Source organism: Hoplias malabaricus, chromosome 5 (genome assembly GCF_029633855.1).
Source record: "Hoplias malabaricus isolate fHopMal1 chromosome 5, fHopMal1.hap1, whole genome shotgun sequence".
Lineage (NCBI taxonomy): Eukaryota > Metazoa > Chordata > Actinopteri > Characiformes > Erythrinidae > Hoplias > Hoplias malabaricus.
The window spans coordinates 27,816,911-27,841,353 of record NC_089804.1 but is presented as its reverse complement, the minus strand read 5'-3'; the positions used below and the strand labels follow the sequence as shown (position 1 = coordinate 27,841,353).

Genomic DNA, 24,443 nt, shown 5'->3' with positions numbered 1-24,443 from the left:
GGAAACGCTGAGGGTAAAAAGCAAGGTGAGATGTCAAGTTTGGTTTAACAAAGGGCCGTTCCTGGCAGAGAGGGAGACTCTAAGTGTTTTTGACAGAACAGTGAGTGGCCCACGTGTTGGAGAAGCAGATATGGCTTGGAGCTGTTTTGGGTTGGTGTGGGATTATTTGAAAAATGTTTTTTTTTTTCTGCTCAGTCGGAAACCTACAGTTCATCTCATAGAGCTTTACCCACTCTTCACACACTTAGCTCCACTGACAATACAGGGGCACTTTGTGTTTCTACAATTGAAAACTGTAGTCCACCTGTTTCTCTGCATACTTTCTTATCCCCATTTCACCCCGTTTTTCAATGGACAATGGAGTGGTGGTGGTGTGTTAGTGTGGGTTGTGCTGGTGCATGTGGATCAGACACAGCAATGCTGCTCGAGTTTTTAAACACTCCGTCCACTCTGTTAGACACTCCTACCTCACTGGTCCAGCTTGTAGATGTAAAGTCAGAGACAGTAGCTCATCTGTTGCTGCAGTTTGTGTTGGTCCTCCTCTAGTTCTTCATGAGTGGAAACAGGACGTTGCCCACAGGACGCTGAGAGTGCTGAGAATGACCTACCTCCTGGCCATTGAAGAGCAGGGTGAAATGGGGATAAGGAAGTATGCAGAGGAACAGGTGGCCTACATTCTGTAATTGTAGAACTACAAAGTGCTCTTGTGTTGTCAGTAGGTACCTTTTCTTTTGTATTATAGCGGTAACAATATATATGGCATGCGTTTACGCAATACATCTGAAACTTTGGAAAGGAAAAAAATAAATGTAGATACATTTTTTAGTAAAAGACATTGCACCAAGTCAGTATCATCTTGTGCCTCCTGTCTTCAGTTCAGCCTTGTTTTTCCTCTGGCCATGACAGATTTCTCTTTAAAATGTATAAAACCAAAAACACACATGGTCTGAGCTCATGCCTGGAAGGATCTGCAGCTCTGTCACATTTGCTGAGAGATGTCCACCCAATCTGGCAACCACGCGCGCTCAATATGAACCAAGAACGTCCTCGCCCATGTCTTTGAACACACCCAGAACCATCAAAATATATTAAAAAACTGTCAAACTCTTCAGAGCTCGTCTCAAACCTGCTGTTTATTCAATTATTACAGTGACATTAGATTGTTATAAAAAACAGGCTGTTAAAGAAAAACGTTATGAACAAATCCAGTCCAGTGGTGGATGGGTGGCTGCTTTGTTTATGACCAGTCCGTGCACAGTGTGGGTGAATGGATAAAAGTTCATTAAAGAAACACACACACAGGTCAATGCTGACCAGAGGCCAGTCCTAAAGTCAGAAAAACGCTGGCTGCAATGTACCACAGCATCCTTTACTTTGCCCTCCATTCAGTGTCTCTAGAAAAAAGCACAGCTGGCTCACTGATTCATTGTGACCAGCCATGCCTGGCACACAGAAGGGTAATACACTCCATCTTAGCTGTTAGAGAGAAACTTCTTTCACGCTGGTGTAGGGTTTATATCCGTCCCTTGAAAGTGTTCATGCAGGTGTAGGTTCCTGAGAACTTGTAGATTTCCTCCAGAGCACTCTGGGGTAAGATGCTGTGTAAAGAGAAGAACAGGAAAAGTGATTATATTAATGGAAAATAAAATCTATTGTATCACGATTACAATTAATGAACGATTATTTTGTTTTTGTGTTTATGACCCTCACAGTTCAGTGACGAGGCTTGTGCTGTAATATGCTCCAGTATTAAATATAGGCTATTTTTTCTAATGTTGCTGGGATCTTGTTCCTCTCTTGTTTTTTGAGCTCTGTTTACATCTGCTGTGTGATTGAGCTTAGGTTGCTGAAACTCAGCGTTTACATTTGATTTCAATATGTTCAGTATCGTCTTAATTTTAGTCAAAACACAGCACGCCCCAACCCACAAACACTGTGTTTTTCTGGGGTACTAGTTGCAGTCCACTGTCATCAGAACCTGACTTTAATAACAATGCTGGTGGCTGAATGCTATCAAATTCTCATGGCACTGTTCCGACATCTATTGCCAAGCTTTCCCAGAAGCTGTTACAGAGGCAAAGGGTGGACTATGTATGTAGGGTTTGAACATGTATGTGATTATAGCTAGCTTTGTACTGTGTAATAGCCCATACCTTTTGAGGATGACCAGCGCATGCATGGTCCATGGAAGGTAAACAAAGGCCATGTTGGTCCGGACAGCGTCCACTGTTCTTTGTGCGACAACTTCAGGTTTGAGGGGTGGGAAGAGTTTGGGAAACCTAGAATATACCAAAAACACTGTCGCTTAAACACATGGTCATTGTGAGTGCCATTAATGCACTGTTTGCAGAGTTAATATTGGTGATAAAGCAGCTATACTGTAAAAGTCAGAGGCCACCTTCCTTTGATTTAATTTCCAATCAAAATGAGAATCAACACTTGAAGTTCTTCTGTGTTAAAAAAACAAAAAAGAAAATGGCAATATGATACAGAAGAAAACGCATTGTTTTCAGTATTTACTGTGTCCTCTGAGTCATGTAGTTCACGTTACTCTCTTTTCTGTAGAACAAATCTGCTAACATGGTAGTTCTCAATCCTGCCAAATTGCTCCCAACAAACCTGAGGAAACCAGCACAGACACAGGGAGAATGCATCGAAATTCTCACAGACAGTGACCTGATATGGGGACTGAACCCACAACCCCAGGACCCTGGAGCTGTGTGGCCACCTGTATGACCCTCTTCTCCTTTTTATGATTCAAATTATTTTCCACTGTTGTTGAAAGTGGTGCATTCTCTTCTTTCCTGGCTTGGTGTCTGTCTGCCTGCACCTGGACTCTCCCTGCAGCCTGAACCCTTATCATGAGATGTCAGGCTTATGTGAAAGTTGGGACATCTCATTGTCTGTTGTTCTCTGAGTGCCTCCTCGCACCCCCCTCTCACATAATCCTCTTTAAATAGTTGTTCAAAAACACACAAACAACAACAAAAATATGAAAAACAATCACGTCATGTTTGGAACACTCGGTTGATAACTAGTGAGGCGATGTATACAGGTTTTTGTAAGGCCTTTCTTGTTTGTGTGTAATGAACGTTAAATAAATTTGCTTAAAAAATTTGTAAAAGAAAAAAGATTAAGAGTGTAATTTTTCCCAACTGTTGGCATCTGAACTGCTGCAGCTGAACGGCTGAGTGTCAGTCTTCATTTTATAAAATGGACACAATGGCAGCAAACCTAGCTGCAATACCAAGTGCATCTTTGCCAGTTTGGGAGCATTTCAGCTTTCAACCAAATAAAAAGGGAGAGCCAGGGAATTTAGACAAAGCAATACAAAATCTGTGCCAGAAAGATCGCTGTGAAAGGGGGAGACCTGAATTTGAGATCTCATCAAGCTACCCATCATCCAGTTATCAAAGCCCAATTGCTTCCACCAGCACCAAGTCATGGAGCAGCTGAGTTTCAGGCTTCATTTGTACAAAGATTTTTATGTTGATGAGCCTGAATATGAGTGAAGTGGGGAGAGCCTGTGTTTACTGCGAGAGCCTGAATGTTGTTTGAGTGGAGCATTTTTTTAATCCAAAAAACTGATTATCTGAATCTCAGAATTAGGAACCGAATACCTAACCAACGAATAAATATCTGAATACCTGAATACTTGGGGCTCAGTGCCCGCTTTAAAACCGAGGCTGCACTGCGGTTCCCAGCATGGCTCAGCTCGCTGATTCGTTTGCTAACTCGTGCATACACTGTGCCACTAAGAGCACAGAGTGTACACAAATACACCAGAGCTTAGTGGAGGTGTTCTAATTTGAGGTATAAAGCTGAAGCTTCGTTGTAAGTAGGTTGCTGTAGCGTGTTGGGCTGTTTTAGGCTTCGTTCAAGACTTTTATGTTGACAACGCTGAATACATGTGGAGTGTAGTGTTGTCTTGATTGCCAGATTAATCCATAAAACAAATATCCGAATCTCAAAATTATAAACCGAATTCCTACCCAACGACCAAATATCTGAATAGCCGACTAGGCCTTTCAGCTCTGAAACAGCTCTTTTTAATACCACATTTGTTTTTTTATAATTCAGCTTCAGCATCCTGGGGCTGGGGTTGTGGGTTCAATCCCTGTACCGGGTGACTGCCTGTGAGGAGTTTGGCGTGTTGTCCCCCTGTCTGTGTGGGTTTCCTCCGGGTGCTAATGGTAATGGTTGTGTAGTATTAAATATGACAAAAGGCATTTTATTCAACAAAAAATACCCTAAAAATTAAGTATTAATACACTACAATTACAATATGACTGTGTGAAATTTAAACTCAAGTCTACAACAACCCTGACACATCATATATTTTCCCTCTGCTCTAAACTTAATAAGAAGCCCACCTCACTCTCATGCCCTGGAACATCTCTGTGTTGGTGTGAAAGGGGAGGACAGTGGTGCAGTCTACTCCTGGACAGTCTAGCAGGCCGAGGGTCAGGCTCTCCATAAAGGCCAGCGATGAAGCTTTGGAGGTGCAGTAGTCTATAGCCCCAGGTATAGGTGAAAGAGAGAGGATGGAGTTCACACAGACAACGTGGCCTTTTTGTAGCTCCAGCATACGAGGCAGGAATGCTTTTGTAGTCTAGGAAGAGGGGAAAAAAAACAGAGACAATGTGGATGCAATGAACCTCCTCAAGGTGTTTGGAATGCAGACAGGAGAAATCATCGAGTCAAAAACACACTGCAACCACAGGCCAGGTTAATGTTTCTCATTCAGATGCCCAGAGTTCTCTCAGACTGTTTGATCTGAAGTCAAGTTAGAAAACTCCACATGCCAGAGGTTCCAAGCACTTTGATAGGAGGTCTGCAATTTGGAATTTCCCCTACACTGCTTTAGAAAATGACACCTGGGCCAGCTGTAGACGCAGCAGGCACTTCTCACTTTTTCATCTCCCTTTCTCTTGGGTTTCTCTGTATTTACTAGGAAAGTACCAATGCATTAAAAAAAAAATCAACAAAATCTCAACACATAGTCCCCATGAAAATGTAAAAACACACTTGTCCACCCTTTAAATAGAGCTGGGAAAATTAATTGAAATCAAAAGAACCAACGTAATCTTGCCTATATCAATTATATAGATTTTTCATCCTTTTTTATTCTATTACTGTGTCCCCCCTTGTGTGTACTGTCCCTTTAAAACCATACTACATGTAGTCATGTGATCCTGCCCCATTCAATCTGCAACTGACAAGCTCTTAGCAACATTAGAAAAAAAAAAAAAAAAAAAAATATATATATATATATATATATCTCCCAGTCCCAGTTTTAAGACCAGCTTGAGCATATTTACAGTATAAGGTTTGAACTATGAGGGCAAAAGAAACTCCAAAAAACAATTCGTTCTTTAATCGTAATCGAGGTAAAATGTTCAACTAAACATATTTATTTATTTGGTTATATCGCCCAGCGCTATATTCAAAACATCAAAAATGAAAGCAAAAATGTTCTCACTCCTATTCTGCAGCTATCACTGTGCTGTCTGCACGAAGCTGATTTACATGTTTATCAACTTTTTGATTTCCATAATTCCAATTAAATCAACACTAACAATGATTAAGTGAGACTAAAAGTTATACAAATTTTAGTCAAAAGGCTAACACTAAAACTCCAGGTTGCTAGTGTTTGATTTTGTGAATGTTGAACTTAGGCTCATCTGTAGTTTCCACAAAGCATTTGATTTCATTTGTTGCTTTTCTATAGAGATTTGCATGCACAGTTAGATGTCTGTGTCCACAATGGCTGTATATAAATATAGCTGAGTTGACAAATCTTAAGAGTTATGTATGCATATTTTCTAATATAGTACAGTTTGTAGGTTCTGTTTCAGATTTAGTGAAAATTCATTGGAGTTTAGGGATGCTCAAGTTTTGATTCTATAATATTACACTGTGGTTTGTTATTCTAAGTACTCAAAGATAAGTAAAAATACAAGAGGTGATGTGTTCCTTAAATTTTTTGAATTTTGGGCCAAATTAAATTAGTGGGCTTGGGCCAATCCTGGTGTAAATGGTCAAGCCAGTCATGCTTATGTACTCATACTGCATTGGTATTACATTATTCTTACACGAATATTACTAAAATCTATTGCTAAATCTTATACTAATACTGTTTTAAATTTCATCTTCCAATGACTTACCCAAAACTGTCCCATCGTATTTATGTGCTGTGATTTCAAGAGAGCGTCATCATCGCTGTCCATCAAACTCTTCCCATGCACCACTGCTGCATTGTTGACCAGGATGGTGACGTCCCCAACCTGCCGAGATCATAAAAAGAGACAGACCACCTGTAAGACCTTTGTGTTTCCTCAAAAGGGTTATACGTTTGCCTTTATGGCTGTGCTCCGAATGTCACAGGAGCTGACAGCCAGCTGTACTGAGCTCTCTTATCTCATCCAGACATTTCAAGTGTGCAGTAATCTTTATCCAGGCAGCTTGAGTCAAGAAAGACAAGTTGAGACCACACCAGCATTGACGTTATTACAGACTGATATGGGAAAAAAAAAAAAAAAAAATCCTGTTGGAGTGATACTTGGCAAAGTACACATTTTATCCCTTCAGACTGAATTCAGCAGACATGTTTATACTGGAACCATAATGTTAATGGAGCTAATATGTCATTTCAGCGTATGAACCCTAATTAGCATTGTGTAAACTACACCGAGGTGTTAGGTCATCTTTAATAAATATGCTTATGCAGTTTCTAGCAGTACATTGTTTATTTGATCAGCTTAACTGCACATATAGATGCATTTTGTATTTCTACAATTACAGACTGTAGATCCATGCCATAAATACTGCCCTTATTTTGAGATACCGTCCACATTATTTCAATACTGCGGTATGCAGTATTACCTCTATACCGTACAGTTCTTGGAACCTTGGTGTTCTCCAGCGAACCGCCCCCCTGTTCCTCCAGTTTTATGTGAAACAAATCATCAAGTTATCAGGGGCCTGCATTAAGGGATGCTCTGGTCTAGAGGTACTTCCACTGTTTATAGTAGGATCAGATTAGTGTGTTACATGATAAACATGTAGAAATGATGCGGAGTTCAGAGCCATCCGGCTGAACTTGTAAACAATGAACAACTGAGAAAAGTAGGCAAACGTATTATGCTAAACACAGCCCCAGAAAACTCAGAAGGAGCATTTCCTCTTTTTATTTCCTTTCATTTCCAGGTTTTTTTTCCAAATCAGACATCGGAAAATGTATTATATTCTGTTTTCTGTATCTGCCTTCATGGTTCACGCTGAGGAACACAGTAATCTTTCTGATAAACTTTTCTGGGTCTGTAATCTATTTATTTTGGGGGAGGAACATGCTGAATGGTTCCAAACTACTTTGTAAACATACTAATTTTTCTTTTCCACTGCATGAGATCAGCTGAACTCGACTCAGCTCGGCACGGCTCAACTCACTTCACTTTTCCACTAACACCCCAACCCGCCCATGAAATGGAGTATTTGACGTCACAAAACACTTCTCTGATGGGAACCGCAGGCCTTAAAAACCACAAGAACCACAGTGCTGAGAATGGTAGGCAATGCTTATTTGATGTGTATTTGCATGTTGATTTTGTTTTTTGGACTGTTTTTTGGATTCTTTCATTAGCCCCTGAACCAAGGAATGTTTGAACCTCTTCGAAAACACCGCATCATAATGCTACGAGCTGCCGTTGTGAGTATGATAAAAACAAATGTGACCACTGCTGTAACTTGAAAGCTTTTACAAGCAGTGAGTTGTGATGGAGCTCTGCATCCCTTGTATTAACAGGTCTTTCTGGCCTATCTGCAGAGTTTACACGTCACATTTAGTGCCCATTGGCTCGCTTCATCCCAGGCGTGAGCAGGGTCTAAAAAATTACCCAGTTTCAAAGGACCAGGGACCAGAATTGGCCAGTGGAAAGCAGAGCTGAGCAGAGTCATGTAGGTTCCATGCGGTGGAAAAGTGCCATGAGGTACCACCACAGAGTAGTACTGCTTTGTCTGATCCACTAATTCCAGAATACACACACTAACACATGACTATCACATCAGTTTCACTGCAGTGCTGAGATTGATCCACCACTCAAATCATTGGATTTGGGCAAACAAATTATGCAGAGATGGGCTACAGTCTGTAGGTGTAGAACTCTTGTAGAGGGTCTGTGGAGCTGAAAAAATTGACATTGGGTATAGATACAAGAAGGTGCCTTCATTAATTTAATGAGATACCTTTTCTCGGACCACCTTGGCTTGTTTGTATACTTCTTCTCTGTTGGCCACATCACATACAAAGTAGTGACACTCCGTCCCCATAAGGTTTATCTCCTCACAGGCCTCCTTCAAGCATTTCTCAGTGCGGCCCCACAGGATGAGCTGAAATGAGACAGACATCACAGTTCAAACATCAATGTGAGTAACAGACTAAGGATTCAAGATAAAGGATGTCTCAACGAACATAAGAATGCAGTAAAGATGGTGCCAAACCACCAGGGATTTTGGAAAAACATATGACTTCAGAATTTAAAAAAGAACTGCAGTGTTAACAAACAAGATTATAAGGCCTGGAGTTCACACAGCACATAGTAAAAGAATCTATTCACATGAGTCAACACAGCGCAACCATACAACCTCTTTACACCTGTTTCTAATTTCAGACAATCTTCTTGGAAAGCCATTGTTGTGGAAATGATGAGAAGTCTTTAACTCTCTAATTCAGATGAAATTTCAAAACCCAGAAGTTTCAGTTTCTAAATAAGCCCTCGTAGAGTTTACAAAACCACCCTTGATCTGCTGAACATTATAATACCATAACTAATGTCACTAAAGTCAATGCTAATAGGCAGTAATTGACCTACCCATGCTCCACCCACAGACATATATACCTGCCCATTCTCATACCTGCTCTGGCTAGGCTGGACAGAACATTTCATTTCCATATTGATGAAGATATAGATTCAAATTTGAAGAAGCTTTCAAACTGTAAAAACCGAGTAAATTAACCCCTTTGCTTTTGCTTGGAATTTTAAGTCTGTGAGGGTCAAATGAAGGGTTTTCGGCGCTGTGCAGTTCAGCTCAGCACAGCCCTACAGTGCACAAAGACAAACGTGTTCAAGATAAAAGCCTGTTTCTGAGAGAGCAAATTTCAGTTAATGGTGCTGGAAGAAAATTGCACAGCTGGCCAGCTAATGGGTTCTTGTGGTTTAACCCACCACAGCAGATGGTTTTTCAGCAAACTGAAGCTCAAACACACATATTTAGAGATAAAGCCTCATACCTGTGAGTACAAAGCAAAGTAAAGTATCTTCTGAGTATTTTGTCTGTTTTCAGTTTGATTCCTCTCTCTTTTAACCCAAACTTAGTGCTAAACTCACAACTGCGGTGGGCTAGTGGGCTTGTTTTTTTTTTTTACCCCACTGGTTTTCAGACTGTGAGGTGACAGTGAGCTCCTACAGCACCCCCCACCACCCCTCCCCCACTCCACTGTGGCTCTGTTAAAGGCACATAACTAAACTTTTTGGAGGTGTACTTAAAGACACAGAACTGAAATTTGACACAACACAAACACATCTTAAATACTGCCCTCATTTTAAGATTTTTAAATAACAGTATTATCATTATACCACCCAATATTAGTGTCCATACTTTTGTTTTAGATGTGTTGAGATATCTGAAAATATAATACTTCATGCTCTCCCACAGGCACCTCAAGCTAAATTCTAGATTACCTTTGAATTAATGACAGAAAATTAGAGGTCATTTAGAGTCAAGTTTAAGACTCAGAGGCTGTGGTCCATCTGGATGTTTGTGAAAAGATTAACTCATGTTCAGAAAAACAACCAACTACTCTTTACTCTAGTTGATGTAATAATACAAGGATAGTTTATATAGTTTATATTAAGTAATGAAATTATGCAACCATTACAAAAATAAAAAAATTTAAAAGTGCTTTGTCTTGGTGACCTGGATCATACGGAATAGTGTCTTTCACTGAGGGAATGCAGGCTTTAATTTTTCTTTTTTAGGCCACACAAAGTTTACTGAGGGATTAAGAGAGATGAGTGAGTGAGTGGATTGGCCACGGCAGCAACACAGGGGGTAGTGATTGGGCAATTAGATCTGTCAGTCGGTGGGGTCAGGGAAAGGTAATGAAATAAGGGATGATGGTGCTTTCTCTTCAACTCTGTCTCTCACTCTCTCTCTCTCCTCTGCATACACATACATTCTTGGTGTGATTACATGGCCTGATGAGCATATGGGTCTACCCATTTTCTGCTCCAAGAGCTTGCAAACACACTTTAAATGTCTCTGTGTGTATATGTATGTGTGTTTATTTGTGGTAGAAAAATGTAATGGACAGAATTGCAGATGGGCCGCATATTAATTAACCAACAGTAATCAAATATATGTTCGTCATTTCTGATTATACGCTCTCAGACTTTACATTAGACTTTATTAATCACCTATTTCTTGCAAACATGCTACATCTTTTTTTTTTCGCTAACTGCTCTCACTCTTTTAAATCTGTAGATATGTTGACATTTTGCAATCAAACACACATAAATTACAAAAAAAAAAAGCTAATGGATAGACGATTAAAATCTCAGGTAAAATTTTATGCCTCATTTTAATTTAAGCATCCTCTTTAAGAGCGCAAGCATTTTACCAGTTTTAGGACATACAGGTGGGTTGTCTATATTGTCTATCACTGAATAAAACATGCACAAGCCTTCCTTTATTGTTGGATGCACCATGTTGAGCTTAGTTTTTCATATACAGTGATCCCTCGTTTTTCACGGGGAATGCGTTCCAAGACCACCTGCGAAAAACGAATTTCCGCGAAGTAAAGATATTTTTTTATGTATTTAACGAGTATTTGAACTTTTAAAACCCTCCCTGTTACTGTTAACAACCCACCCTTTGCATTAAACAGTCATTCTATAAAGTTTTTCAGCTGGAACTACATGTGATATCCTACCAGTTTCTTTAATAGAGTCATTCCTAAGCTGTGATTTAGCGTAAGTAAATTTCACTCGGATGTGGACATGAACAATACATGTACTGTACGTAAGAAATACTTGTAAATGATATATTTTGTCACCTACAGGCCTAGTCTAATACATGTAAATAATAATAAAAAATACTTTTGGCTATTCATCGTTCACGGTTTTCCTAGATTTTCCCTCAATATCCACGATATAGTGGCCATAAGCCCCCTTGAAAAAACCCGCGAAGTAGCGAATCTGCGACAGATGAACCGCGAAGTAGCGAGGGATTACTGTATATAATGGACTCAGACTGAACAGGGCTTATTATTGATTAGTTCAGTCAGAATAACTAATGGGATGTATATTAATTGTCATGAATTAGCTTTTCAGAATATCATAGGAAGGTGGAGATAGAACAGCAGAAACCTTAAAAAGCCTTTAATAAAATATTTTCAGACTCGATTGAGACGAGAACTTGATTGATTTCAGTGTGCATTGTTGAAATGACCCAATTCAATGCACTGTAAGAATGCAACATTTTTTTGCACTGGTGTGCCACAAGTGTCTATAATTGGGCCAGTTACTTGGCTGTAGTGGAAAATTGTACCTCTCATGTTGCTTCTTTATCATGGTGCTATTCAACACATACTTGTTTCCAAATGGTGAGGTCGAGGCCTGATTACAGGCTTTTAAGATTCCATCCATTTCTATTCTCCACACAGATAATGTTAACCAGCTTAGAAAACATTTAAGAATAGTTAACCATGTGGTTCGTAAGGGCTGAGTTTTGACTTGTTTGCCAATTCAATCTACTAAATCCATTCAGTGGAGATCATTTATCTTAGCACAGCAGGACTGGCAGGAGCATGCCTTCCAGCGTTTTCTTTACAGATGAGAGGCAGTTTAGAAAAACACTTTGCGTCAGCTCCTGGGCCCAGTTAAATCTGAACCAGGTATGTTTGCATGTGTGTGCCTCATTTGCATGGCTATTGAGGCAATTACTGGAAAGGTCTGGATCGATCTTATAATGGGATCTCACAACAAACTTGATATTTTCTTTAGAGGACAAGCCTCCCAAGGTGGCCTCCAACACAATCCCCTCTGTGTGATTAATCTGGGAGTCTTATCAGAGCCGTCTTTAAAGTAAGTAACGGCTCACTGCGCTGCATTAGCATACAGTAGGGCAATATAACAAGCAGCAGGCCGTGACTAATCTTATCATATAGAGACACCGCTGTACTGTCCTAAAGACTCCGTAATGACTTAGTGGCGTACGCAAAAGAAAAAAAAAAACTTTTAAGTGTGGAAACAACAACAGTGACAATATTACAGAAGACTGCAATTCTATAGCCCACTGACACAAGCTGAAAACATTGTGTAAAGAACAGATGTTAATATTTTAATAAACTTTATATTTGTGGCAATATTTTAATGACTGCATGTGAACATCAGTCGAGTACTGCTTAATTTAGTCTTCATTTATGCTTCATTTAGATGGAACATTTCAGTATTATTTGTTTTGTAATAACAGTATTTTTATTTAAAATTATTGAAGGAAGTAGTTGCTTATTGACTAAATGATTAATTAATATGTAATAAAAAATAATGTGTTTGTATTTTTAAACATTCAATTGTTCATTACGAAAGCCTTGATATATCATTGAATGTACTTTGAAAAGCTCTGTAGGTTACTGTTCTGTCCAAATTTAACCTTAATTTAATTTAAGTTGTAGGGATGGACTCAAAAGGTAGTGTTACGAGTAGAAGCTCAGTTTGTGCTTTTCCTTCTTTCTCTCTCTCTCTCTCTGTGTGTGTGTGTGTGTGTGTGTGTGGGGCACAGGGAGTTCAGGAGGCAGTCGCCTGCCGCTGTCTAATTAGTGTGGAGACAGTGGGGTCAGTCACAGGGCACTGCCCAGCTGGGAGCTGCATACACCCTGCGGCTGTCCCTGAACCACCCCCCCCAACCCCACACACACACACACACACACCCACAGAGTATAGGCAATTTACATAAGGCTCACTTCCTTAACACCTAACTACCAGCTTCAGCTTCGGCACCTTAGAGCTGTCATTCAGCCTCAGCCAATCACAAGGAATTAAAATTAACACAACCAGGCCTTTTAGGTTTGATGCCCATAAACGTCAGAGGATCCTTTGCCTTCTTTTGAAAGTTTCCAAGAAATCCCTGATTTTCACGGTTACTTCTTCGCTGAATTGTGTTAAAGAATAAATACATGCTATGGACTGATTAGCATAAAACTGCTACTTGTTAAACTTTTGAGTACATTCACTTTCAAGAACCAATGTTAGATGCCATTTTTAAAAATGTACTAATTTTTTACTAAGCTCAGTTGACATTTAGCTTCAACCCTCAGCCTCATGTTTATCAAAGTATCATGTACAGTATTAAAGCAGGAGATTTCAGCTTTCTTTCTCAACCATTGTTACAAAAACATAGTGTAAATAGTGATGAACTGATATGAAAATTCTTGGCCGAACCAAGCCAGAAAATGTAACTTAGAAGATGATGTTAAAGAAATATTTTTAAAATTTGGGGCAACATTCAAAGTTTGGCCATATTTTCAGCTAAATATTTTTAGCATCCAAATTTCAGTTCATGCTTAAGTGTAAATCTTTAATAAACAAACACTATACTCTATGAGTATTGGACAGGGCATCGACAAATTGTCATAAACCTTTAAGGGAAACTCTGGCCTAACCTTGTTTTTTTGGGTAATTATCAAGTTTACAAAACTCAATTATAACAGAAGCCAGTGAGCAGATGCTAACCCCTAAAGGTGCAACAGACCGAATTTAAGCTGAATGTATTCTTTTACACCCAGCTACAAAGCACAGAGGCTGCACCTGGGGCCAATGGGTGGTACTTTAGGGTCTTCTCTACTTTCTGAAAGCACATTTGTGGTGCATTTATGGCCAGCGTCTTTAGTTTCTTAAGAATGGGCTAATTGTAAAGCTAACAAGTGCAGGTGTTGCTCCTGAAGCCTTCACACCTTGACAATGAACAGCGATGGGGTGCTGAGAGCCACGCTGGCTTCCTTTGTCAAATTGCTGCAAAGAGTATAGTCCACAAGTCACCACTGAATGTTTTTTTTTTCGGGAAGACGAGTCACTTACACACTTACAAACAAATTAGAGATGACAGTATAACGCTATAACAGTAATATAAAAGCTGTGTTAGAAGAAAAAAAAATCCTGTATTGTTAACTGATATCTACAGCATATATATTTTTTGCCTATATGAAAGTGCTTAATTGGTCTCATGGGAAAACCAATGGCCATTCAAAAAAGAAAATTCAGTAGAATGTTACTGTGGTGAAAAAGCTTCAGTGATTTTAAGACTTATATTTCAGCCAATGTTTGGAGAAACAGTTTCTATTCATTTGTTTTTTAAAATTCTTGATAAAATAAGCAGTCTTTGCATGAAACTGGGATTACCGACAACCTGATTTACATTCCATCAAAGGAATTAAGCTGGTTACACGCAGACAAAACTGTATATAATGAAAACATCATGCAGCAATGACTTCATTAACTTCCTAACCTCTATGGCTCTTCTGTGTGTGTGAAAAAGATGGATATATATGTGTTGACCTCATGAATCCTGGTTCCTATCTCTACTACTATAAAACATATGCAATATATTTCTCAATAGTGAAGTTTTGGTTTCAGTCTTTTCTACTTAGTAATGAAGAAATTATGAAAAAAAAGTTGCAATTCCTAAAGAAATAAGGTGTAGTGGTAATTAAAAGGTTAATACAACATAGCTGTGTTCATTTTTCCTTTAGTTATGAGAAACTCATAACCCGATAGAATTCATATACTAAACATGTATGTATAAAAATTCATATAAAATAATAAATACGGATAGAAAATGAATAATAATAACATGTGCATTGATAAGCGTATATATCCCTCTGGAATTTAATACATAGGGATTGTGCTCAATAAAATGACCTGTGGTTAAAAACAATTTGCTGCATTTTTTCATACTGACAACTATCCAAAACACTACTTCAGTGATTTTCCCTAGTGAATGTGGACTAAGTCTGTGTGTGTGTGTGTGTGTGTGTGTGTGTGTGTGTGTGTGTGTGTGTGTGTGTGTGTGTGTGTAAGTGTATTGGAATGAGCAGGCTACTGGAGGACTCGGTCTATTTCCAGTATAAGAGCACTGCTGCATGTTTAGGATGGGTGAGGCTGCCACATTTCTTCCCTGCTCTTGACTTTCAACAAGAAGCCATTGAATGCCAGTTTGTTTCCAGACTCTGCATGCCAAGCATTACAACTTACAGCCGCTAAGACTCTGACACATATGACTAAAGCCAAAGAAAAACACTACAAAGTTCTCAAATGCATAATAGAATAGTGCATGTTGAAGTAATTTTCCACTGTTTTTGTAACCTAGTCGATTACCACAGGCAGTAATATACACCTGTGTCCCTGTACTAAGTCAGATATCCAAAACACTTAGGGTTGTACGATATCATTAGAAAAATAGCATTAATATAACTCATGGTTTATTGGTGAGAAAAACTGTAATGCCACATTTTAGAAAAAGTATTACACAAAGCATTTTTCAAAAAATAATGCTCAATGTTATTCAACACTTCAGATGCACTGTGTGTTTATACTTGTATTACACTGTTTTGACATTGTTTATACATTGCCCCTGGCAATGAATAAAATGTAATATATATATTTATATATATATATATATATATATATATATATATATATATATATATATATAATATAAATGTTCCCGGATTTTACCCAGAAGAGCAGTATGTGTACATTGTGACCACCCGCAACAATTGTCCCTGACTTTATCGTGGTAGCACCCTAGTTAAGACATCAAACATCAAACTTAAACATAATTATAGCAACATTTAAGGTGGAACAAGTGGCAAGTTTGTTTTTAAACCGTGGTGATTAACATTAAAACGATAACACTAACACTAAATTTTTACAGTGGTTTACAGTAAAACAGATTACCGCTTTGTGTCTAGTCTGGTTCATTTAGATGCCTTTGGCTCACAATGTGTTCACACTTAAAGCAAAATGCACCAAAACTGGTTAAGAATCGGACAGAGACCCAGCTGCTCAGGAGGTCTTAGTCTGCTTGCTCAGTGCGTACCAGGATTTGAAAGGAAATGCTTGAACCTCGCTAACAGAGCAATTTCAACAGGGTTTGTTTAAATCAGACCAAAGCCGACAGGCATAAACACACCCTGAATGTCCAAAGGGTTGTCTGTCACCTCCTGCAATAGGCAAACTCGGCGATTTTAACATGCACTGGGGTTCAGTTGTGTATGCATCCACATGCAAATACTTAATAGAAAAGCATACAATAAAAAAATCCACTGCTGCAGCTGCATCTGTGCTTAAGTCCGGGGTATAAAATCTACAGCCCTGGACTGTGCAGAAGTGGACCTGGATTCTCAGTTCCAAGTCCAAGAGCCAATCCGATACCTCTAGTATGTGAAAGATTTTTTATTTTTTTTAATCTAAAACTGATCATCCAACAAACATACCTCACCTGTCTGATATCCTTACGGCTGAATCCCATCACATTCCCACTAACATCTAGTGTAAAGCCTTCCCAGAGGAGTGTTCAGAATGATAAGGCACAGAGAAAATGCTGTATGAGAAAAACTGTCCACAAAGATATTTGTCCGTATACTACACTGCAATAAAATCAGTTCAAACAGGAGTAGTTATTGTTTTATGTAATAATTCATGCAGGTAATCGGTGCTGTAGAGAAAAAGCACACTATGACACAATTTAGCCCTGTAAAGACACAATACACCAAAATTGCTAAGACCTAGTTTACAACAGAAACCAATAGGAAAAGCTAAAACATTTTGTAATTCCCTTCCACTGCAAGTCTGTTTGGAATCAATAGGATATCCTTTCCTCTCTAATTACAGGGAAATTAGTAATTATGGTAATCGATTGGAAGCTACAGATGCAGCAAACTGAGATAAGCTTAAAAGCCCTGGTGTATTCCTTTAACAGAGACAACAGCATCTGCCCCAAGTACAGCATCTGTGTCTATTACATTAAGTCATTTGGCCAGTATCTGAGCTCCTGGCAGCAAGCGTTTGCTTGGATTAGTGTCCTGTGTATGAGCTTCCACAGTAATTATAATTGGGTCACTGTGTAATTTCTGAAGCCAGATCAGTGTGTATTAAAGAGCCCATATCCTCTTTATTTATTTATTTGCTTGTTATTTTTTGTGTAGTTTTATGTACCACTATCAGTCATAATTAAATTCATATGGCAATTTCTCAACACATCTCTATGCCATAGACAATGCCACCTAAACAATTGGTTTTGTTACTGTTCCATTAAGGCCGATATATGCAAATGACTTCTGGTGTTTGGCTGCGGTCTGAGTTGAAACAGTCACAAAAACTGTGAACATTTCTTCTTTAATAGAATGTATGAGAAATGAATGGTATATTCTGGAAAAATTAATTGTTTTAATACATTTCTTAAAAAATGAGGAATGTGAGGAAGGGCCCTTGAAGAAATGGCAGCCTCCTTAAAATCCAGTCAGTGGCTGATTCAGACAGATGCACTTCTCTAAACAAACATAACCCACAGACGTGTTATTGTTAGTTTTTCCTGTGTGGTTATGCTTCTTCTTCTTTTTTTTAAACAAAATGAACCAGATTAAGTAATACAATTCAAACGAACGCATGAAGCAAATAGTAAAGATGAATCACTAGAATCAAACCATAAAAAGTCAATGATGAGCCGGAATGAGGTAGATCCTAGAACACAGATAATGTTACTCATACTGTGGAGATCACGTTTATTTTAGGGCTTTCCGTTGATCATATAATGGAAAACAGTGTGTGGACCTCTTTCACTTAAAGGGCAATTCCACCAACATTTAAGAGGTTCAGAGTCATTCAGAAGGGTATGATTTTAAATGGTTCACTGTAGAGGAATATATCAACTCTGGTTTCTGTACAGGGATGATAAAAAATACAGGTCCCATTTATTATCCAGTTCAGGGTCGCGGTGGGTCCAGAGCCTACCTGGAATCATTGGGCGCAAGGCGGGAATACACCCTGGAGGGGGTGCTAGTCCTTCACAGGGCAACACACACACATTCACTCACACACTCACACCTACGGACACTTTTGAGTCACCAATCCACCTACCAACGTGTGTTTTTGGACTGTGGGAGGAAACCGGAGCACCCAGAGGAAACCCACGCCGACACGGGGAGAACACACCACATTCCTCACAGACAGTCACCCGGAGCGGGAATCGAACTAAGGTGTGACTGCGACACTACATGCTGCGCCACCGTGCCGCCCCAGGTCCCATTTATATACACAAGGCAAATATCAAGGCATTTTGATAATATTAAACACTTAAATGCCTTTTTAACTTTTTCAAACTTATCATTTTCATATTATTTTTATTAAAAATTCAGAGGATATTTCCTCACAACTCCACATCTGGAGGCATTTGGACGGTGGAGAGACGTCAAACGTTGAAAAGCATGAATAGAGACGAGGATGTTTCACTAGTTCTGCTCTATAGGTTTATAATAATGACTTATTTCTGCTATTCTAGAGACTGCTAATTGCATGAAAGTAAACACAGACCAAAACCACTGCAAAACTGAATCTCTCGAGTTACAAATAAGTTTCTGTGGTAATTCAAACGGTGAATAAAAATTACAGACAAGTTAAACTTCAGACACATGCACAGATCAGTCATATTGGTCTTCTTACGTAAACATATTGTGCACCTTAAAGTATGCAGCCCTTCTGAATAAAAACAAGGAAGGAAGATGTTTGTTATGCTGGGAATAGTAGTCCCACAAAATCTTTTGTTCCCTTTTAAGACGTCTGGCTCGTATTACCAATACTGCGAATGATTCTGACCCCTTTAATCTGGTGCTGAAGGTGACATATTCAGTGCATTAGCATATTAATCTGGAGATCTGGAGCCTGCCAGCCAACAAACTGTGAAACAAAACCACCCAGTCAGTTAATAGTGGTGTGCATAAGTCAAGAAACACTGGGTTTTGTGATGCTTTGTACAGAGACTTGTCCTAAAGTTTTTCAGAGTATATGAGAACCCAGAGACGAGGTTGAACTGAGCAAAACACACACCACGAGTGCAGAGAAATGTGCGTGCTGTTTAAATATATCAAAAACAAGAACAGAAAATGGCTAAAACGAGAGCTTCTACGCACTCACTCCTCACTGCTGTGCACACGTGCTGGAGTAAACAGCAGCTCATTCTCATTTAAACGAACAGGTGATGAAACTGTTCGTTCTGAAGGCTGTTTAAAAAAGAGGAAGCTGGGGCTGAGGTGCATGATCCTTGTGGCATTTTCACCAAAACATGCTGCAGTCTTCTAAACAATTTGCTTTTAATGAACATGCAGAATGGCATGAGTCAAATCCAATACACAGATACAATGTCCAATGTCGGTTACGTAAAGTCCATCCTTTACCATTACTGACCATGCATTTTATCAGCATTCCAACACAGACCTTTAAAAACATCTGTCATGAGCGTAAATATTCATAATGGAGCAAAAACAAAGAAGAAAATCCTTTGAAGTCCTAGGAACCACCAGCAATAAACATGTAAATGTAATACATTATTAATAATTTTTACGGAAACACAAACACGTTTAAATAAAACTAGTATTTTCAAAGTAGAATTATTCAATAACTCTCATGAACTCTTGGAAACCACTTTCATTTTGGAGTCTTCTTTAAATTTAAAAGGGGTTCAAAACTCACCCAGTCAATGGAGTCACGTGGTTCTTGGAGTGTTCATGGACTGTTTACAATCTCCACACTTTACTGAAGAAACCCTTAAGAACCATTCTATAGGCTTTAGTCAATAGATCAATTTAAAACAGGGTTTCCATTATAGAACAGAACTGTTAAAACAGGCAGTGTTGATGGTTTGAACTTTTAAATTGAATTTAAAACAATTTTGCAACAGGTTTTCCTTCAAAAGAAAAGTTTTAAAAGACAAGAATCCTATGAATTCATGTCCATTTAGAACCTCTACTTTATTTAAGAACCCTTCAAGAACCGTTTTTGAGGTAAGGTTTTGCAACAGGTTTCCATCAGGCAGGAGAGCCGTGTATGACTTTTTACTGAATTGCAGTTTTAGTTATAACTTAGTAATAGCACAGAACTAAAAAGGAAATACGCGTGTACGTTTAAAGTCGTTGACTTAGTGTTACCTTCTTAGCTCCACATTTCGCGAACTCCTTGGCGAGGTGGCGACCGATGCCTCTTCCCCCACCAGTGATGAGCACCACGTCCTGGGTCAGGGCTCTCCTTCTCCCGGGCAGCAACAGCCGAACGCCCGCCCTCAGCGTGTGGAAGAGGAGCTGAAGCGGCAAGAGCAGCACGCAGCCCACCGCCCTCACATCCATCTCAGCCAGGGAGAGGAGTCGAGTCAACCCGCTCCTGTTCACTCAGAGTCACTTGGTTTTTGCTCAGAAATGAACCGTGGCTTCAACTCTCTCTCATTCGTGTTGGCACTCTGGCACGTTTGTGTGTGGTTGTTGTTGTTGTTGTTTTGCTCCAGCCGTTAGCAACTGCGGCACATATTTTTCTATTTTCGCGCCTTTATTTTTTAAAAGGCGTCCAACTGACACTCTATATGTTAAACGTCGACAGAAACGCCAAAGCAAAAGTGTCTGGACGCAGAGAGTCCAGCTGGTGGACTTAAAACAACGGCAAGTGTTTGAGGTGTAATGCAGGCTAAAGGCTACAGCTAGTTACCTCAGCTCTGACTGACACTGTCCGCTCATGAGAGCACTTTTAAAGTGGCCATTAATCCTGACTGACAGCTTTTTCTCCACAGTGGTTTGTGAGGGCTTGTTTTCGACTGAACTCTCTGTCCCCTCCCCACACACACTTCACGCTCTCTCTCTCTCTCTCTCTCTCTCTCTCTCTCTCTGTCTCTCTCTCACACACACAAACGTGTCAACGTGACTGAAGAGACTTGGCATAGTGTAAAATTTCTTTCAACCGGTTTTTCAAGAATATTCTGGGTTCGTTTCAGTGACATTTCAATAATGTCTCGATTATTTTGGCGATATTTCAGTTACTATCAGAATCAATCATCAGTAAATCAGTACTTCAGTTAAACATTTCAGACCTCCTTTTCACGTGGAAAGGTATAGCTTTGGCTATCAAAGCTACATTATTCATATTCAAACCATGCTACATAATTATTACCATATTTAATATTTTACCATCACCTTCAATAGGAAATGGAGTGTATAGGAAACAGTACTCTTTGAACATGCCCTCATGTGTTTCATAGACAGTCTCAGATGGGTGGATTCAGACGGCCAGGGTTTCATACATTATTACATTTCTGTTTAATTTAACAGTTGATTTGGCCCTTTTTGGTTTTTAATGTTTATTTTGGACTAACATCTTGCTGGTAGAGTTGTTCTACATTATCAGAAGGACTGCAGATAAACATAAACACAGTTAAAATGATAATACGTTTTTTTTTTTTTTTTACCCAAATGAGTAGGTGATATTTAGTGATCTGTTTTGAAGAACAAACTTTGGCAACTGAGGCCTCCTTGACATCATGATTTGCTTAATTCCATCAGCAGTTGTTGACTTAACCTAAAGAAGGCTGGATTAGCCAAACTAGACATTAACACTGGTTTCCTCAGGGAGAGGTTTGGAACTGGATAAATGAAAACACTCATGTAAATTGACCTCAAATTGTATGCATTTTACTAGTCTTTTTAAATCTAAAACATTGGCATGGCACACTACATATGGATATATATATGTTATGGTTGATGGTACAAAAATGTATCTATGTTACATTTTGGCTTTTGCAGAGTTAAAAAAAATATTTTGTCATCATCTTTTTGGAAGTAAATTTAATATTGCAGTCATTTTATGGTAAAAATGTTAATTTATGAATATAAGTGATTTTAAACACAGTTAATGCACAGCTGAAAGGAATAAAGTTCACTGTGAAAATTAGATGACTGTACTTTCCCCTTCTATTAAAGTAACGTATTTTACCCTGAGAGATTTCTCTTAATTTCTTCCCTGAAATGGGCATCTTACAGGAATAATATAATGCTCCAGTGTCTTCATCACCCAGCTCTGCAGACTCAGCCAAACTCACTAAAGAGGGGGAAAATGAGACTTATAAAAAGGTGTTGAAGGTTGTAATGACATGGGCGTGATTAGTGGTGGGGTGATGGTGAAAGGCTGTCTCGGTGACAGGCTGTTATTGAATGTTTGTGTATGTGTGGGTGTGTATCAATGCATGTGGTTATCCGAATGTAATAGCACTGTTATCAGACACTTTTCTCCAAAGCTATCTGCCAGTGTTATACAAGCGCTGCAGAGCTTCCAGGCCTGGGTGAAAGAACCATTTCCTCTGGCCACTGCAAACCCAGAACACCGAGACCTTTGTAAATACCTCTTAAACCCCCACTGTAAATCCAGGAGCCAGCCGTGGAGATTCCAGTCTGTGATTTTTGGCCCTGGCCTCGGCTTTTACTGGGGAAAGCTGAATGGAGGACTGCTCAAACTGGAATGGGCCTAAAAGCAGCCGCACAATGGCTGCTTTGTGCCGTTCTGAGCTTCTTAGTAATGGCCCAGAGCCTCTCTGGGAAGGCTAAATGGTTGTCTAGTTGTGGAAAATGTGTCACAGTGAAATGTGCTTGTACTGCTGAACTTCAGCTGTAATTCATTTGCACTGAAGAAGCAAAAGAAGAAACGGAAAGAAGAGCCCTACTGTTGGTATAAAGGCTCATGCAGTACATAGCAGACACACAAGCTTCTACCAAGTCATCCTTTGCTTCTTATTGCCTGGCTTTCCAAATGCAACATACACTGGCCTACGCTTTCGTGAGAGTGAGAGTGCTCTACACTGGAGGAGCCTTTGTCTTCAGCAGTTAGAGTGTCACTGCCATCTACAGATCAACAGTGAAAGTTCAGATTGTTGAAGCCAAGCACAGCCTATTACAGGAATTCTCAAACTGACAATTTCTGCTTAAATTAGTGCTAAGGATATTCCTTTGGTTGGAAGTTTCAGTTAAACCTTAACCCCAGAGAATGAAAAAGCTTGGGGTTGGAAAATAATCCTAATGCCAAGGTGTGGTTATTTGTCCAGAACGGCTGGAGAAACCAGGATTTAGAGCATTGGGAAGTGTTTTATTTATTACACAGTGTATATATATATATGGTGTCCTGTGGGTTGTGGGTTTGAGCCCTGCCTTGGGTGACTGTGAGGAGTCCCTAAAGTCCAAGAACACATGTTGGTAGGTTCTGGTTCCACTGCAACCTTGAACTGGATAAGCAGTTACTTTTAATAAATAACTATTATTATTATTATTATTATTATGAAGTATCCAAAATACTTTCTGTGCTGTTTCCCCTAAGCTTCTTAATGGCTTAGTAATTGCTTTATATTTAACAGCTAGTAATTAATAGACTATAGCCAGTTAACCTTAATAACAATAATAATGGGCAGAGGGACAGTAAAGCAGATGGATGAAGAGGATATAAGAGTGCAGACAGGTGTAGAAATGTAAAAGAGGAACAAGATTGTGAATAACTTTGAAAGTGAGAAGTATTTCATAATTGATGCGTTGTGTGATGGGAAGCCAGTGAAGCTGTTGGGTGTAATGTGATGGATGGAAGGGGTGCGTGTTATAATACGGGCGGCTGAATTTTGAACCAGTTGAAGTTGTTCAGACTATGCTAGGTGGTTGTTGACACTATAGCTTTATCACGATTACCCATCAATCGATTAATACGTCAAATAATTAGTTTAATATTTTTTTTTCCAAAAAAATCAAATTACAATTCACAAGTGAGCAATAAAGTATAGGATTTTACAGTGGATACTGAGACTAATAAGACAAATTTACAGAGGGGCTGTTAAGATAATTAAAGATAAAGGTTTAAAAATAACAAAACTGTCATGATAAAATACTACATTAAATAATGTAAGTAAAGCAGTGAAATAATAATAAAGTAAATGGAAAGAAATAAATAAATCTGATCAACAGTAAAGTGTTAAAAATTGTATATAATAAAATAATGGTGATAATAAATAAAATATGCGTAAAGACTGACACCATAAAAGTACAAAAAACACAAAGAACCAGAGTGAACAAATTGTTTTTTGCTTTATGATTGAAAACATACATTTTTCAGTTCGTCTCATATTCACTGTATGGCTGTGTTTATATATTGTTTTATACAGTTTAAATACTGTTAACTTGCCAGAACTACTATCTGTAGCGTTCTTCCAGATATATTTTATATATTTAACTTAGCACATTCATACATTTGAACATTCATGCGTATTCAATTTTTCGTTTCCCCCTTTATTTCCTTTCCATTCCAACCCCTGCCTACGGTGGA

General features: G+C 39.0%; 1 protein-coding gene across 2 annotated transcripts; it reads right to left on the bottom strand.

The window, feature by feature from the left end:
• Positions 1-1,115: 1,115 nt before the first annotated feature.
• dhrs3b (dehydrogenase/reductase (SDR family) member 3b) lies at positions 1,116-20,940 on the bottom strand. 2 transcript variants are annotated; one of them, XM_066671621.1, is made up of 6 exons: positions 20,258-20,936; positions 8,245-8,388; positions 6,168-6,287; positions 4,374-4,612; positions 2,154-2,279; positions 1,116-1,598 (listed from the first exon to the last, which is right to left on the bottom strand). In XM_066671621.1, the coding sequence occupies exons 1-6, from the start codon at positions 20,450-20,452 to the stop codon at positions 1,514-1,516; spliced, it is 909 nt and encodes a 302-aa protein (XP_066527718.1). In that variant the 5' UTR covers positions 20,453-20,936; the 3' UTR covers positions 1,116-1,513. The 2 variants fall into 2 exon arrangements, with proteins under 2 accessions (XP_066527718.1, XP_066527719.1); XM_066671622.1 differs by lacking the exons at positions 1,116-1,598; positions 2,154-2,279 and adding an exon at positions 2,297-2,450 and having other exon boundaries at positions 20,258-20,940.
• Positions 20,941-24,443: the final 3,503 nt, after the last annotated feature.

Coding starts and splice junctions, on each gene's coding strand:
- dhrs3b (XM_066671621.1), bottom strand. CDS start 20,452: ATGGATGTGAGGGCGGTGGGCTGCGTGCTGCTCTTGCCGCTTCAGCTC. Junction 4,613..6,167: donor ATACGATGGGACAGTTTTGG/GTAAGTCATTGG, acceptor CCCTCTTCCTAG/ACTACAAAAGCATTCCTGCC. Junction 2,280..4,373: donor TTCCAGGGCATGAGAGTGAG/GTGGGCTTCTTA, acceptor GGTATATTCTAG/GTTTCCCAAACTCTTCCCAC.